The 18,156-nt window shown below is 41.9% G+C and overlaps 1 protein-coding gene across 2 annotated transcripts in view; it reads right to left on the reverse strand.

Moving 5' to 3' along the window:
• Lcmt1 (leucine carboxyl methyltransferase 1) overlaps positions 1-18,156 on the reverse strand; it is a 57,918-nt gene that overhangs the window by 4,951 nt on the left and 34,811 nt on the right. For both annotated transcript variants that reach the window (XM_040754941.1, XM_005064450.4), the window contains 4 exons: positions 13,252-13,354; positions 7,490-7,610; positions 3,630-3,731; positions 2,441-2,532 (listed from right to left, as the gene is read on the reverse strand). In XM_040754941.1, coding sequence (XP_040610875.1) covers positions 2,441-2,532; positions 3,630-3,731; positions 7,490-7,610; positions 13,252-13,354 — 418 coding nt within the window. The remainder of the gene's footprint in view (positions 1-2,440; positions 2,533-3,629; positions 3,732-7,489; positions 7,611-13,251; positions 13,355-18,156) is intronic.

Raw genomic sequence — 18,156 nt, forward strand, 5'->3', positions numbered from 1 at the left:
GAACAGAAAGATTTGAAAAGAATGCAGCCCAGAAGCTGGAAAAATGCTCAACAGGGAAGGCTGCTCCCTGCTCTTCCAGGGCCCTGAGTCCATTTCTCAGCACTCATTCCAGAGGACACCTGAATTTAGTTACCAGCACCCAAACTGGGCAGCTTACGACTGCCTGTAAATACAGCTCCAAGGGGTCCTATGCACTCTTCTGGCCTCCACAGGCACCCATACAGATAGAGCACACAAACACAGACACATGTAAATAAAAAATAAAACTTTAAAAAGGATCTGGGTAGTTTTTATTGTCAACTGAACACAACTAAGAGTCACCCGAGAAGAGAACCTTGAGGAATTGTGTAGATCAGACTGTTCTGTGGTTATGTCTGTGTGACACTGGAGAACCAGCCCTATGAGCAGCACCATCCCTAGATCCTGGGCTGTATAAGAAAGGTAGCTGAACATGGACCTGTGATAGAATGAGCCAATAAGCAGCATTCCTCTATGGTTTCTGCTTCAGTTCATGTCTGGAGTTCCTGCCTTGACTTCCTTCAAGGCTACATTACAATTTGGAAATATAAGCCAAACAAACCCTTTCCTCCCCAAGTTGCTTTTGGTTTAAGTGTTTTATCACAGCAACAGAAAGTAACTAATACCAAAAACCAAAACAGAATGATAGGCAGGCTGGATAGAAAAACAGCCAGTATTGCTAGCCCAGGTACGATTACTAGCACCTAACTAAAGAAACCAAGTGTGCTGCACAGGATTTACAGGAAGGACACCTCAGAGAGCATCCCAGTCTACAGGTCCATCCTGGACATCACAGTCCAAAGACAGACACAAATGCACACTTGCCCTGCTTGCATCCACTGCATGTCATCCTCTCTGGACTCCTGGCCATGAGAGGACAGTGAGTGGGCTGTGCTACATACAGTCCATAGTCTCACAGTAATGGGCCAGCTAGCCATGGGACGAATCTCTACACTGTGAAGCAAAATGCATGTCTTCTAAGTTGTTTTCAGATGTGCCACAGTAATGGACGCTGACTGACAAAACATCCACAGTACAGTACTTAATATAGTGCCAGAAAAGAAAAAGCAATGCCTTAGTGAAGACTCCAGAATGGAGACTAACTAAACATAGGTGACGGGATTCAGTATAAACTGTGAAGCTACTCATTAGCCATAAGTTCCTAAGAACAGGTACATTCAGGACCACTTCTGATCCGGTATCCCTTGAGCAGACAACAAAGTGCTGACAAATCCCATGCAACATTCACAGTCAGGAGGCCTGTTCATCTCTTGTCATACCTGGTCTGTTAGGGTTACATGTTGCTATCTGCAAAAGACCATCGCTACATGAGACAAAGGACTGCTCAGAAGTGAGTTACTATTCCTTGACAATTTAAAATGAATTTGCCAGAACAACAGCATTATAGACATCATACCAGGGATGTTGCAAACATCACCCCAACACCTATCAAGTAGAAGCCAGTCTGATAAAAAAAGAAGCTTCCAAAAGAACCCAGAAAGCATCAACCTATGAGATGGCACTCTCAAAGCATCTCCTGCTTAGATAACTGATACTTGGACATAAGAAAAACAAACACCCCACATTGTACCTCTAAGTCTCCAAAGGAAAGGGGAAGGGACAGATAAGGAAGCACAGAGTAAGTGAGAAATGAACCAAGGAGGCACCAGCACAGACATAAGCCTGCACAGCGATGCTCCCTAGCACTGTCTTAATGGAGACACGAAAACAAATAAGTTGCAAGACCACATGAGTAAATGTCTGGATCTGGCCACTTTAAATTCTCTTTAAAATGACCATAATATCAGTTGTTCTTATCTACACTGCTATGCAAGCATATAAATAAAATATGGAGATCTCAATATTTTGATATTACAAATATAGATATGATCCATTAAACTTTAAAAAGGGAGTTGACTTCTGCAACCACTGTGTATAGTATGAACCCACCAATTTAGAAACCAGAGTCTATGTATCAATAAAGATTTATCTATGTAGGGACCATTTGACCTCATGCCCTCAGCATGAAATAGGTGTTTTTTTTTTAATGAGATAGTTTTAGAACAATGAATATATTGTTCTTTCACAACAAAGGAGTCCATTTAAAGATGTCATCCAAAGTCTTATCCCTTAGAGGTCATGGGGAATATCATCTTCTCTCCAAGACAAGGATTACACAAAGTTTCCATTGCAGAGGTGTCTCTGGGAATTTTCCAGGTGTAACTGCTTATTTCGTTTCAAATCATCTGCTTTTGCAAAGGTGCTATCTTAGCCAGAGGCTAATGAGTTACTCTCTTAAGCTTTTACCAATATTTACCTTATTTCAAAATAAGTCTGGTCAAGGTTAGCTTTGTGCTAAAGAACGCAGACAGTCAGCCTTTGACTCCCAATCACCTGGAGCCTGGGCTTGGCACTCACATACCTGTTCACCTCTGCCCGAGGAAGCCCACTGTACAGCTCCATCATGTTCACTGCGGATGCCGTCTCCCACCCGTTCAATAGCAGCCGTTCCTTCTGAAAGGGGGTGGAGAGACATGGATGATTCCAAGCCCAGGACGTAACTCTGAGACTAAGGCACACAGGATTTCTCTGAGAGTAGTTGTTTCGAAAGCCTAAGCCCAGTCCCTTTTCTTTTCAGTTTGCCATTTTCTATATGCACATGCAATGCTTTCCTCAGGAAACCCACTAGAGTATAGAGACAGAAAGAAAAATATTCTTCAATGGACAACAGTTATTTGTTTGGTTGGATGGATGGCTGGTTTCAGAGTTTTGCCATGTAACATAGCATGGCAAATTTTGGAGCTTGCTAGCCCAGGATGGTCTCAAACATATGATCTTTCTGTCTCAGTCTATGAAGCGGTAGGTGTGAGTTACCACAATCAGCTTTCAAAACATGTCACTTAGTAGTCATGTGACAAAGTTTATTTAAATAGTAGCAGGTATGGGAGGTTATCTCTAGCAAATAAATGACTTTTTCTTAAAGAGACTACTATAGATTAAGAGCGATACAAAGCTGTATTAATCACCTATAAAGTGTGATTATGGACAGATGCCAAGTCAAATACACTAACTATAAAACATGCTTTTAAACTATCAGGAAGAACTGAAGTTGGTCTGAGAATCTGATGCATGAAGGAGCTATTGTTGAGTAACATTATCTTGGATGGAAGAGCAACAGAAGGAGGGTCTTTAGCAAGCATTCATGGTGAAAACATGTATTGCCTAGTACATGTCTAAAAATATTCTGACAACACCAACAAATAACATTGGGGGGGGGTAAGGACAATACTGAAAATACTGACAATTGCTGAAGCTGGCTGATAGGGTATGAGTGTTTGCTGTACTATTCTTTCTACTTTTATGCTTGTCTGAAATTCTGCATAATACAAAATAAATTGTGCAAAAAATCTGAATAATGAAAATAATGAGTTGTAGGCAATGTAAATTTGGGTTTTCTATATCAAGGGGACAAGTAAGACTTGAGTTCTACCATCAGGGGCACTCTCTGTCTATGTCACAGACATAACAGGGCTTCTCACTGTGTATCAGCCACGGAGAGTGTCCTGTGCTGCTGCCTAAGGGAATGACAAGTGATCAGTATCTGCTCTGACCTGTGACTCTAGTGACTTGCAGGTTTCTACTCCTGCTAGGTCACACTGTCGCCTCCGGAGGTTTTCAATCATGATCTGCCCAAATCGGTCATCCATGTTCACCTGAGAAGGGAAAAGGCTGGTTAGCCACAACCTTAAAGGTTTGTGTCCTAAGTAAGCAAAACACAATATCCAGTCAAGGCTGACACTTGGTAATACACACAGGAGCAGCTCAGAAGGGTTGTGTGATACAAAATTGATCTGAGGCACCCCCCACAAAGGGCAGCACACACTCACATGCTCACCTAGTACAACAATTCCATTGTTGGCAGAGAGGCTCACATACATGTGCAAAGATGCAATGGTATGTGTAACTGGAAGAATATGGGAATAAATACTTATTAAGTTCAATCAATTCTATTGCTTTCATAAAATGAAATACCATATACCTGTGAAAGTAGGCAACAAAAATACAGAAACAGGCATAGAATTATTTTATATTTTTGGTTGTGAGCCTAGCCTTTAACGGCTGAGCCATCTCTCCAGCCCTACACAGAATTATTTTAAGATGAACTCTTAATAGCAAAGTATAGTTGGGCACACACCTTTAATCCCAGCACTCAGGAGGTACAAGCAGGCAGATCTCTGTGAGTTCAAGGCCAGCCTGGTCTACCTAGCTAGTTCCAGGACAGCCAGGGCTACGCAACCTCCCCCCTTAAAAAGCAGCAGCAAGAGCAAAGCATAGGGCTGGTGAGAGGATTCAGCAGGCAGTCACTTGCTGCCAAGTCTGACTACCTGAATTCAATTCCCAGGGTTCATATAGTAGAAGAGAACTAACCCCAACAGGCACATATGTGGCCATATACATGTAGAAACATAAATAATACAAAAATAAATGAAAATAAGTAAATAAATGTAAAAAATTAAGAAGAAGCAAAGCTTAGAGAAATGTGAACAGAATGTTACCATGTGCTTTCAAGAGGCAAATTAACCTGTCTTTACTGCATTTAACAAAGTAGGCAGCATTATTTCCCAGGCAGAAGACTAAGGTCTGGGGTCAGAGAGAGATCTGCTTGTCTTAGTATAACCTATCCTATCGTTCGGCTTTATTTTGTTTCTGAGATAGTCTCTTGCCTAAGTGAACCTTAAACTGGTGTTTCTCCTGCCTCAGCCTCCTGAGGGCCAGAGGACATGGTGTTACTGTACACTGTCATAGCATACACACACTACCCTGTCACGTATAAGGGAACAGAAAGACATCACTTTACCAGTAAGACAAGAACCCCCACACCCCAGGCAGATCAGCAGCAATGCTATCCTCTCTCATGTGTGTCAGGGCAAAAAGGGTCTGAGAGCACATTCTTCCTCACTTTATTGCCTGGGCTTTAATCCCAGCTTGATAATCACTGTGACTCTGGAGAAACTGGGCAACTTAACTCTACCAGGGCAGTACTAACGACAGCCTTACGGATTTGTACAATAATGAAGTAAGCAAATACATGGACAACTCACAGCAGTGTCAAGCACAGGTATATGAAAAGCAAAGTGTGCTTTATCATCACCCGATTATCAATAAGGCTTTGTCACTGTAACAACTTTCTAGGAAACGCATATAAGCACTATTCTACATTGTGAGGCTGGATGGTTGAGGACAGTTGACTTAAGTTTCGTTTCTATTGACAAAGTGAGGATGGTGGGAGCCGAACCAGGTGAGGGATAGCTAGGGCAGTGCAGTGAAATCTGGCACAGTTGCAGGCGTGCTTACGAATGGAAGGTCTTGAGTCAGAACCAGCCCACCACCTTCTAGAGTGTGCTAGATAAATGTTTCTGCACAGAGAGCACAGAAGAGGCGGGTGAACAAAGCAACACACACAGGACATGTGGCAGTCATTCATCCTCCATGGGTGTGCATCCTAAAAGTAGACAATGCCCATGCAGTCACATCAAGGGAAAAGTTGAGGGCTGGCTTCCATGGTCAGTGGTCCTGGAGGGACTACAGGCTGAGGAATGTTTGCTGTTGTAAAGTGGGAAGGAGGGCAGCCAGCCAACCAAGAGCCACCGACTCCAGAACCTGAACCCAGACTGGAGTGGAGAAGGAGTTACTGAAACCCGGTCTACCTGGACACAATTAAACTGTATGGCCAAGTCTTCTCATTGATCTTACATGCAATGAAATAAAAAGGAAATGATACAGTGGCTGAGGAAGAGCTACACAGTGAGCTCCCACTAAAAAGAGATTTTTTTTAAAGAAAAGCTGATTATTGTGGTGCACATCTAGAATCCCAACACTTGGGATGCAGAAGCAGGATAATCACCAAAATATGAGACTAGCCTGGTCTACACAGAAAGTTTCTGGATAGTCAGGGTATGCAGTAAGACTCTGTCTCAAAAAAAAAAAAAAAAAAAACTAAGTAAGTAGGGCTGGACAGATGGCTCAGAGGTTAAGAGCACTGGCTGTTCTTGCAGAGGACCTGAGTTCAATTCCCAGCAACCACATGGTGGCTCACAACCATCTATAATGAGATCTTGTGCCCTCTTCTGGCCTGCAAGCAACATGTAAGAGAACAGTGTATTTATAATAAGTAAATCTTAAAAAAAAAAAAAAAACTAAGCAAGTAAATAATAAGAAATAAAAAACAGCTAGCATGAATTCTGCTTGTTACCTGCCTACTGCTCTGTAGCATCTCATGAATTTCTACAAGGTAAGCGATAACAGCACAGAACTGTGACTAGTGCGGTGGCTGCATGGGTAAGAGTTGCTGCAGAAACCTGAAGATCTAATTCAGATGCTCCCAGTTTGTTCACATGTAACTGTAATCTAGTTCTGGGGGACTGAAGACGGGAGGGTCGCTTCGGCTATGCTGGCCATTCAACCTAGCCAAAAAACTCCAAGCTTCAGGGTCAATGAGAGACCCCATCTCAAGGGAATAAGGCAGAAACAACAGAGGCTACACATGGTACATGTGGGTGTATAATCGCCCCCACCCCTTCCAATAGTAAACAGCTAGAGCTTAGAAGAATCTGAACAGCCCACACTTACAGAACTAGGGTGGTGCCACAGATGCAAATGCACATACTAACTCATGTGTGTCTCACAACACACTAGGAAGCAGGAGTAATACTATTCTCAAGTAAGGAAACAGAGGCACAGGGAATGCATGCAACTTGTCATCATACAGAATTCAGAGTCAAGCTGGATCATTTGAAAGCTTCAAAAGGTTTTTGTTTTGTTTCCCCTGCAGCCATTAGACCAATGTCAGTGACTGTAGGTCTAGGGCATTTTATACTATAATACAAGAGTATATCAAACTTCCCTTACAAAACTAGCTCTTACAACTCTCGGTCAAATGCCCACATGAAAATCCAGGTTGGACCTAAGGAGTGGTCACTCTAGACCGATCAGTCCCCATTCTTCCACACTGTTCACAGGTGGCCACTCTAAGCTGCCTCAGTCTCCAACCTCCACATCAATGACAAGTAACCTTTCCATGCCCCTTGGGTCATACAATCCACTCTACTCATGAGTGGCAGCCCCAGGTCCCTTAGTCTCCATCCTCCACACTGGTCACAAATAGTCACTGTCTTCCATTAACATCATCCCTGCTTGTCTAAGGGTCTTTGAGTTTGCTCCTCCTTTTAATATAGCCAAAATTACCTCAAGCCAAGTTCCATGACTCTGTAGACAAAACAATGATAAAAGAAAAATTTGAAAACTTTCCCCAAGTACCAAGTTCCAAAATCTCTGCTATTAGCTGGTGGGAAGTCCAGAGACCAAGAGAAATGAGCTGCTAGAACAGACTGGTGGCTGGAGACAGAGGAACTGAATATGGGAGGACAGAGGCAAAGCTACACTGGAAGCCCATGCAGAATCCAGCTCTTACCTGCTCATAGTTTATAAACATGGCTGTCTCAAAACTGCTGGCTGCCCACTTTAGGAGGTTGGCTGACTGCTCTGGAGTCATGTAAACCAGTACACATTCAGTTATCAGGAGTGTTGGCAATCTTAAGGAAAAAGAAAGGAGGTAAATATGTTTTTATCAGGTCAAGACATCAACTTATGGAAACATTGTATCACTGGCGCTTCATATCAAGAAACGCAGACACAGCAAGCACTGTATGATCAATGTCTAGTACAAGACTCAAGAGACACAACTACAGAAAAGAGAACAAGAAGCAGGGGTCCATCTCTCTTATGAAAATGAGTTCAGTATGTGGGGTGGACTATAGAAAAGGAGACAGATCTGCTGCTGCTGCTGCTGGGTAGCTACTGTAGCAGGACAATGGAACCCTGCACATTCCCCCATCACCGAGTTTGTTCTTCCCTGGAACTGGGGCTGCTTAGGCCCTTGTTCTGACCTGAGGGCAGCAGCAAACAGTGTGGTGATCACCCAAATGGAGCCTGACTTCTTCCTACAATGGAATCCCGACAGAAGATGAGTGGACTCGGGGCCAGGTGATGGGAAGAGAATGAAGCATCTTGGCTGATGGTTGTCAGCTGGCCCATCTGTTGGTTGCTCAAGTGGACCCTTGGAGCTATCAACATGCCTGGCTCCAAGAGAGAACCACCCAGCTCAGCCCAGCCAATTCACAGCATCCTTAGCCAGATGTGAGCTGTTTCAAACCCCTGAGCTGTGACATGCAGGAATTACTACTACTCACTTACAGAATCTAATCCCTCTGAAGTGAAGGTTTGCCATAAAGAGCTGAAAAACAAAGTCTTGGGAGTAAAATTCAGCAGCTCAGTGCTTGCCCAGCATGTATCAGGCCCTACATTTCATCCCCAACACCAAATTTAAAAAAATAATCATTTTAAAAGCTAAAAACAATGTTGTTTTGAATGGTTATGTTCCCCCAAGAAATTCCATTATTAGTGTGCACTGATCTACTGGACACAAAGTAACAATATGTTATGAAGCAGTAAAAACAATACATTCCTATAGAATTATCCAGAAAGTATAATTCTCTTTATAATATTTTTTTACAACTTCACATATGTATGCCTTACATACTGGCTACTCTCGCCCCCTCTGTCGAACACTCTTCACCCTTCCTCCACTTCTGACAAATTTCTCTCTCACATTCATGCTTATTCACTTTGTTTTGTGATCTATCAAGATTCCCAAGGGCCTTCTGTATGAGCATGGGTTTGGAGCTGTCTGTTGGAGTCTGATGGACTCAGCAGCAGATCTACAACTATAAACAGCAATCAGTCCTTTTCCAAAATCTATCAACAGCCAGTAGTTCAGGGTAAAGGATAGGGTTCTGTGAGCCCCTCCTCCTTCCCTGACTGGCTACTGACAACAGTGGTCTGGTGTGGATCAGTGCAGGAAACTACTTGATGTTAATTAATGATTGTGACGGTTGTGTCAAGTCCAGGGATTAGCATTTCCTAGCCCTTTACCCTATCTCCTGGCTCTTACACACTTCTCACTCCCTCTTCTATAACATACCCTACCTTAGCAGGGTGGTATGAGTGACTTGCTTAGGGTGGGCCCACACCCACAAAGTTTCTTTTCTGCCTGGTCCCATAGAGAAACGGCTAGGTGTAGTGGTGCATAACTATCAGACAAGTCTTAGGCTGGAGGATTGCAGATGGAGTTCTTTCCCATCTGGTACCACAGCTGTTTAGTACCAAATAAACACACAGAGACTTATAACAATTATAAACTGTTTGGCCAATAGCTCAGGCTTCTTACTGGCTAAGATCTCTTTAATTATTAACCCATTTCTATTAATCTAAGAATTGCTATGCGGTCTTATCTTACTGGAGGATGTCCAGTCCTGTTACTCCTTCAGCAGCTACATGGCATCTCCCTCATGGCCTCTCTCTGTCTCCTCTCCCCAGAATTCTCCTTGTCTGGCAGCCCCGCCTATACTTCCTGTCTGGTTACTGGCCAATCAGCTTATATGAACGAGAGCTCATATCCACTAAGCCGTCTTCCCAGCTCCACTGGTCATCTTAAACTCAATGCAGCTTAATCACAGTAAGACAGGCAAACCCTGAATCAAGGAGACAGAAGTAAGTCTGTGCTGAAAACATGGTAAGTATCAGAAAGCAAACCACTAAAAGGAAGACTGTTTTTCCAAATTAACATATAGTCTAAATCTGAAACCTTAAGTTATATGGTCTGGGGGTTATAGCTCAGGCTAGCATCCTCTGGACTCTCCAGCAGTGCATGAACCAGGCATGGTGGTGCATGCCTGCAATCTCAGCACTGGGAGGTGGGAGAAAGGCAGATGAGAAGTTCATGGCCATCCTCGGCTGCATAGCAAGTTCAAGGCCAGTATGGAGTACATAAAAAACTTGTCACAAAACAAGACAAAAATCTCCTTCTATATTATTAGAAAGGTTACAAAAGTGAGAAAAATGATATTGCCATATATCTCATCTAATAAGTCAATGACTAAGGAACCATAGCCCAAGGTTTTTGTTTTTTGTTTTTGGTTTTACGAGACAGGGTTTCTCTGTATTGTTTGGAGAGATCTCACAGAGATCCGCCTGCCTCTGCCTCCCGAGTGCTGGGATTAAAGGTGTGCGCCACCACCGCCCGGCAGCCCAAGGTTTTTTTTTTTTTAAATCCTTAACTATATTTATTTACGTGTATGTGTGTCGATGTCAGAGGATAACCTGTGGGAGTCAGTTCTTTTCTCCCATCATGTAAGCCCTGAGGATCAAACTCAGGTTGCCACGTTTAGTGGCAAAGTTTTATATTACAAAGGCAATCATTATTATGTAAGTTATGAATAGAAGGGAAGCTTCGTGAAAAAGACTTAGTGTTGTCAACTTGACAGACTCTAGAATCACCATGGAGATAGGCCTCTGATAATGCCTGTGGAGAATTATCTTGACTGAGCTAAGACTCCCGATGATGAGGATGCCATAGTCACCTAGGAGCATCCAACCCAAACAATACATGGCTGACTCTCTCACTAGAATCCTCTCAAAGTACAAACCTAAGGACACCAGTGGCCTTGAATATCAATACATCATCCAGTCAAAGGAAGAATATGCTACATGCTATAACCTGGAAACTGTTGTTTGGAAACCCAAGGGACAAGAGGCTTGAACTCAGCGTTCACTGACTCACTTCTCTCTCATCCTGTAGTACATACCTGAGAGGCAACTCATGAAAAGAAAAGGTTTACTTTGGCACACAGTTTCAGAGTTTCCATCCAAGACCAGTTGGCCCTGTTGCTTTGGGCCCATGGCCAGGCTCCACATAGCCAGAAACAAATGGCAAAACAGGGTACACTTCATAACCAGGAGCAGAGGAAGGGATGGACCGTGGCTCCAGCATCCTTCAGGAACATGTAACTCCAAGTTCCCCTTCTAGAGATTCCACTCCCTCCTCCTAACAGCACCATGGCCTGGGAACCAACAGTGCTCTCTGAATACTCAGTGAGACACAGACTCCATAGCAACACTAAGTCATTAGAGCCATCTCTCACATGGGGCAGGCGGGTCTACAAGACCTACTGAGAGTAACACTGTGGCTGAGTATAGGCTCAATAGGTAGAAAAGAGTGTCACTATGCAGATACCAGTTCCCACACTGACAATAGCAGATGAGTTAGAAAATCCACAAAGACTTGATTCTTCCCTATCTCTCCATCTATCTCCCAGAGCTCACCCATGTTTCACATCCTCTGAACCTTACTCAGAAGAACAGGGGTCTTTCCATTACCCCAGGGATGGCTAAGTTCACACCAGGCCCTACATCTTCCCACCTCTATCCCCAAAATACACTTGTCCTGACACTTATTTCCCCAGCTGCTCATTTCTTTAACATTCTACAATGGATGCTTAGCCTTGGTTTTTTTTTTTTTTCTTCCAAGTAACATTCCCTTCACCACATCTTCCCTTTAAATGTGCTCCTGTGTACTAACTTCAAATATTCACCACAATATCATGTTCATGTGTGCAGACACCTCCCACTACATGTTGAAACGCAGTCTAACTTTGACCAGCATCCTGGTTCTAAACCCACACATTATTCCCCCTACTCTCCACAAAGGGGTGCTCCCAGAAACTTGGCATGGAAGACCCTTCTGGTCACTTATAAGTCACTTCTACAATGTAAGCACATACTTATGGAAATACAATGATCTGGAGTGTGAGCTTTAAATATCTGGTCCCACAATGAGGGTATTATTCTGCAACTTGATTTTTAATTCATTTTTTTCTCCATGTTGATTTGAGTCATGCACTTCATGTTTTACTCATCCATTGTCCTTCTAGTAGGCATTTCCAGTTTTCTACTACTTTGCTTGCTTTAATAAAAAAAACACCCACTTTAAACATAAAGCACCTTGTTTGGAAAATACACCCAAAGTAGAACGTTTATGTCACACATTACAACTCTGCAAGCTACTTCTCAATGCTCATCACCATAGCCTGGAGCCAGTTCACTCCCACTCAGCGAGTCATCGCAGCCTACTCCCTACCACCCACTGCGTCACCAACACTTACACAGTCAGAGTTACACATTCTTGCCGGGAGAAAACCAGAATTTCATCTGACAGCTACTATGGTTAGATAGTCTCGTATGATGTGCACACATCACATATCCTCACATTCTGTCACATTCCCTTCCACCTATCTGTGGGAATTTATGGAGTACTTCCTGAGCACTGGTGTTGTGCAATATTTAACTATGTAAAGTGTTACATTTGCTTATGCTGTGGAATATTACTTTAACTGTGTAAAGGTGTGTTTCATTTGTTTTACGACATAAGAATGTGTCACATTTGTTTATGCTGCTGAACATAAACTGTGTAAAGATGTGTTACATTTGTTTAATCATAAAAAGATGTATTGCTGTTTCACCTTACCTGCCCAAAGCACCTGACTGGTCTAATAAAGAGCTGAACAGCCAATAGCTAGGCAGAAAAAGGATAGACAGGGCTGGCAGGCAGAGAGAATAGATAGGAAGAAAACTCTAGGCAAAGAAGAATGAGGGAGAAAAAAAAGGGAAGTACCCAGGACCAGCATACCAGCCAGAGGCAGAAAAAGTAGAACACACAGAAAGAAAAGGTTAAAAAGCCCAAAAACAAAAGGTAGATAAAGAGAATAAGATAATTTTAGTTAAAAGAGCTAAGCAAAAACGAGTCTAAGCTAGGCTGAGCATTCATAACTAGTAAGAAGTCTCCATGTTATGATTTGGGAGTTGGTTGGTGGCCCAAAATAAAAAGAAAAAATCTGGTACACGTTAATCTCCATGTATTCTAGACACCAACTCTTTCTTCAGGTGTTGTTATAGGCTCTCTCACACTTTTATTATATTAGGGTCAGCATTTTAAAAAGGAATCACAGGTAGAAAGCAGACTTGAGAAAAAGACTGCTTAGAAATCTCAAGAAACACCAGGCAGTGGTGGCGCATACTAGCACTAGGGAGGCAGACACAGAGGGATCTGAGTTCAAGGCCAGCCTAGTCTATAGAGTGAATTTCAAGAGAGCCAGGGATACACAGAGAAACCCTGTGTCAAAAACAAAAACAAACAAACTGACAAAAATCTCAAAAAACTGCACTAAATTGCAATGACACAATAAAGACCAGAGGTGAATATCAAGCTGTACTACTGACTAACTGCATCTCATAACTCAGGAAATCACAAACACATAAGGGGTTAAAAAAAAATCTCACTGTGTATTCATGTTACATTTCTTTAGTTTCTCTTCCAATTCAGAAAGGTCTCGGAGATCTGCTCCAATGATGGCATATCTCTTTGAATCCAGCATGTGTCCATCTGCAAATAATAATAAAAAATTCTCATTTCAACATAAGCCAATGATATCATTCTTTTAATGGACATGGCTTTTTCTTTTTTAAAGTTACTTTATTTTAAATTTCTTATGTGTGTGGATGTGTTTCATGCATGTATGGCTGTATATCATGTGCAGGTCAGAAGGGGGCATCAGATCCCCTAGGATTGGAGTTACAGATGGTTGTTAGCCTCTTTTGCAAATGCTGGGAGCCAAACCTAGGTCCTCTGGAAGAATAGAAAGTGCTCTTTAATGCTAAGCTATCTCACCAACCTAGATACAGCTTTTTCAAAATTAACTTTAATCTAGGTATGGTGGTGTTTTAATCCTAACTGATTAGTACTTTAATCCTAACACCTGGGAGTCAGAGACAAGTGGATTTCTGTGAATTCAAAGCCAATCTAATCAACATAGCAAGTTCTAGAACATCCAGAGTTACACAGAAAGACCCTATCTCAAAAACAAAAGAACAAACAAAACTAATAATAATAAGCATTATAACTAATTAAAATATGCATTAATTAAATTGTCATTGATATTATTATTATTATTATTATTATTATTATTATTACTGAAACAGCAAATTCTAGGTTCAGTGAAAGACCCTGTCTCACTACAATAAGGTAGAGAAGGATAGAAGAGGACACCATTTCTGGTCCTCTTCTGGCCTCCTTATGGGCATGCACAGCTGCAAACATAGGCACACACACGCACACACGCACATGCACACACACACACAAATAAATGACATGATAGGAGAGAAAAAACTAACTCAAATCACATCTTGTAAAGTTATCAGTATAACACTATAGCCTTTTCCTTTACGATTAAGCTCACATAGTAAAACAACCCTCTTTCACACACACACACACACACACACGTATTTAATAAAATGGGACTACTCAATACCTGTTTTACAAACTGCTTTTCTACCTAATAGCACATCAAAGACACCATTCCCTTTATTTTCATCCGTTTTCTTGAGATGAGATCTTTTTGTTTCTCAGACTGATTCCTTCAGCCTCAACTTTTCCAGCTGGGATTGCAGACCTGCACCACCAAGCCCAGTCCAGGGCACCATTTTCTATAGTCGTTTCCTGGCATGCTACTGGGAGGAAACACAATCCCTCACTACAGGACATATGGGATTGAACATTTGGGACACTGCATTGAACATTATGGTACATACACTAATGAAGTAGCTATCAGTTACTTCTTCAACGCAGAGGAATGTGAATGGCAGTAAGAAACCAAAGACTAAACTATTTAAATACTGGGTGGGTGGTTCTACAAACACTACACCATTTTTAATGTGTTATGTTTAAAACAAAGTAGCTTATGTGGCCATGCATTTACAAATGAGTAAGAACATGAGTTCTCAGCTATGCCAGAGGTGGGATGGAATGGTTTCTGTGGTGGTTCTCCAGCTTTACGACCATCACAGTCACCTGAGGCTGCAACCAAAGTTATGACTACTTAGACCTTCCCTAAGTAGACATCTGCATCTCTAGCACTTTCCTAGGTAGCTCTGATGTTGTCTGTCTGGATACTACACTTACAAACCCATAGATACAAACACAATGATGCTGGACTTTGAGTATCATCAATGTAGTCATGATACTTTGGTGTGTCCTTAGAAACTCAATTATTGAATGACTGGTTTTTATTTGTTTTTTAAACAAGGCCTTGCTGTTTAGCTCAGACTAGCTTTGCACTCACAGCAATCCTCCCACTGCTTGAGTGATAGGATAACAGTTGTGTGTTACGGCCAGATCAATTATATTTCTACACGGACTTTATTTACTGTTTCCTCAATGGTACAGACCATGTGGGAAGGTGAGACAAACAACAGCCATCCTGAACCACTGCTACTGACTGACATTCTGGCTCTGAGAACCCTCACAAAAGGTGCTGAAAATGGCGGAATGCCTGTCTAGCATGTATAAAATCCTGTATTTAATCCCTGGGACTAAGAAAAAAACTATAGCATATAAACAGGTCCCCTTATCTCCATCAGTTCATTTGGATGATTCAAACACAGTGAAAGAAAATATAAACACCTCCTGGGAACCCCTAAGATGTCAGTAAAGTAATAAAGGATAAACAGGGAATCCAGACTCAGCCCCAGCGCACAGCAGTGCTGGATCAAAAAAATATATAAAGAATACAAAAGCACTTGTTGCCTATAATAGAAACAAACAATTCCCATATGTCTGTGTGCCTTCTTAAAAGTAATACACTGATGTCTTGAATCAGTTTTTCTATTCCCAACCAAAACCCTGAAGACACACAACAGAATTTTGAAGCATGAAGCTCTCTCTCTAATACAGTACAGTTGCGGAAAGAAGCAACAAAGTGGTTTGGGAGAGACTTCTCTTACTAGGACCAGTATCGCAGTAAAAAGCAAAGAGTGCACAAGTACAGCAGATATGAATGCACACAGTGATCAGAGGCTCTCAGCCCCAGCCTGTGTCAAGTAGACATTCTACACAGCAGGCAGGAAGCCCTGGACACCATGACCTTGAGCCTTTGACGTGACAGAATCTGAGGACTGGAACAGCACGCATCAGCACCACATGCAGCTGTCCCTAAGTCAAAACTGTTCCGGCTGTTTAGATATACGAGGACTATTGTCTGTCCTCAGAGGAAGCCTCTCCACTATGTCACAGGGAACAGAAGAGACCTGTGGGGGACATGGGCTCAGAGCAAGTTCCAAAGAAGTTGTATTATTCTGAGAAAACACACTTTTATGAAATACAGCACTGGCCAGAGACCAGGGATTAAGCAGAAAGCCCTGCATACTGGCGCACTCCCCAGAGAAGATGTCAGGAAGGACTTGCCCATGACCATGGGAGTTATATCCCTCCTTTTCTTCTAGGCTGTTTTCTAAGAGAACACAGGAAGGCTCAAACTGTTTTGTGTGATGCTTGCAGAACAGGCATATCCAGATGGGGAAAGCCAATTAACATTGGGTTAAAGCCTGAAATCCTAGCACTTGGAGGTAGAGGCAGGACTGGGAGCTGAAGGCCAGCCTCGGTTATAGAGTGAATCTGGGCCAGCCTGAGCTTCATGAGACCTGTTCTCAGGGTGGAGGAAATTAAAAGCAACACCTATCATTCCTAATGGTAGTTTTATAATAAAAACTACTTTAGAGGACTCATTGCTAAGAGGACTAACAAAGGAGAAGCTTTGAAAATACAGCTAATAAGGCTTAAAAATTAAGAACTAGCTTATACATGGCCAAAACGGAGAGACTATGAAAATCCTCATTACATATGTTTAGTCATTCTTCAGTTTAAATAGTGGTTCTCAACCAGGAGCAACTTCACCACTTGGGAACATGTAGCAATATCTAAAGACACATTTGCTTGTCATGACTGAAGGATGTGCTTAGAAATAGCCCATTATGAGCAGGGCCACCTCACAGCAGAATCATACCCTAAATATCAATAATGATGAGACCTTGAAACAGAGAGAGGCATAAAAACTCAAGATTTACTAGTCAGTCGTAAATTCTTAAAAAGTCCTTAAGTAACACACAGTCCCAGCTACTCATGAGGCTCAGGCAAAAGGATTGCTTGAGCCCTGGAATTTGATACCAGCCTGGACAACATGGCAAGAACCGCCTTAAAACAAACAAACAAACAAACCTAAACAGTCCTAAATACTCTGTGATGGAGGAAGCACACAACATATTGTGGTCTATGCAGGTCACAAACAAAAATCAAAAATCAAAACCTTTGAAGTGAACTTACAGCATACAGTCACATTTCAACTTAGCCATTGCCAGCCTGTGTCTCTGAGCAAAAAAACGTAACAACATGAGTACCTCTCTTTTAGTCATAAAACGTAACCAGCACTGATCTCAAATGATTATATTTAATATTGAAAATGTTAAACTGATGAGCTCAAGGTTCCTAAATGTGTACTGGGGTATCCTGGGTAGCATAGAAAATTCATAGGGATGAAGCAGAATGTTTTGAATTTCTGTAGGAAACAGAGATACTCAACATCAGTCAGACATGAGCAAACTAGTAGGCCAAAATACAGTTTCAACACTACATCATTCTGAATTCCTCCAATGTTAACATCCCTCTGGAAAGTTAAGTTCTTGTATGCACTGAAGAAAAAAAAAAGTCAATACTGTGAATGCCAATGTGGACACAGGTGGTGCCCAACTTGATTCCAAGGTATCAAGATACGCAGTTCTCATTAGTAGCTTTTAAGAATGAAACAGGTGCACATTTGAAATCCTAGCACTTATGAGGCTGAGGCAGAAGAATTACAACTTTAAGGCAGTCTTGGCTATTTAACAAGACTTGTCTAAATGTATGAATGAATAAACAGTGCTTGTCCAACTTATCTATTGCTTTTCAAATGACTAATAAATTGCTATAACATATATGTTTAAGATGTCTGAATGCAACTAATTAATAAACTGAAGTGTGAAAGATGTATTTTGTCCTAAGGTACTGTGAAGTTACTGAGACTTTCAAGGCTCTGTAATTCTAAACAGAGTCAGCTCAATGCCTGAGAAAACACTGGAGGCCTTTAGCAAAGACAAGAATGCAGCTAAGAAGGTCTACCCAAAAGAACCCAACTCAAAGAGACAAGCCATACTGTGAGCTAAACAGATGGCAGCTACTTTGGGCCACATGGTTTGCAGTGGCTTGTTCCAGAGCAAAGGGTAACTGATAAAGGCTGTGGTAACTGCCTCCTGAAGCTACAGCTCAGGAAAAGGTATGAGCAAAGTGAAGATCTGAGCAATATTACATGGTCTATAAAT

This window comes from Mesocricetus auratus, unplaced genomic scaffold (assembly GCF_017639785.1).
Source record: "Mesocricetus auratus isolate SY011 unplaced genomic scaffold, BCM_Maur_2.0 Super-Scaffold_4256, whole genome shotgun sequence".
Taxonomy (NCBI): domain Eukaryota; kingdom Metazoa; phylum Chordata; class Mammalia; order Rodentia; family Cricetidae; genus Mesocricetus; species Mesocricetus auratus.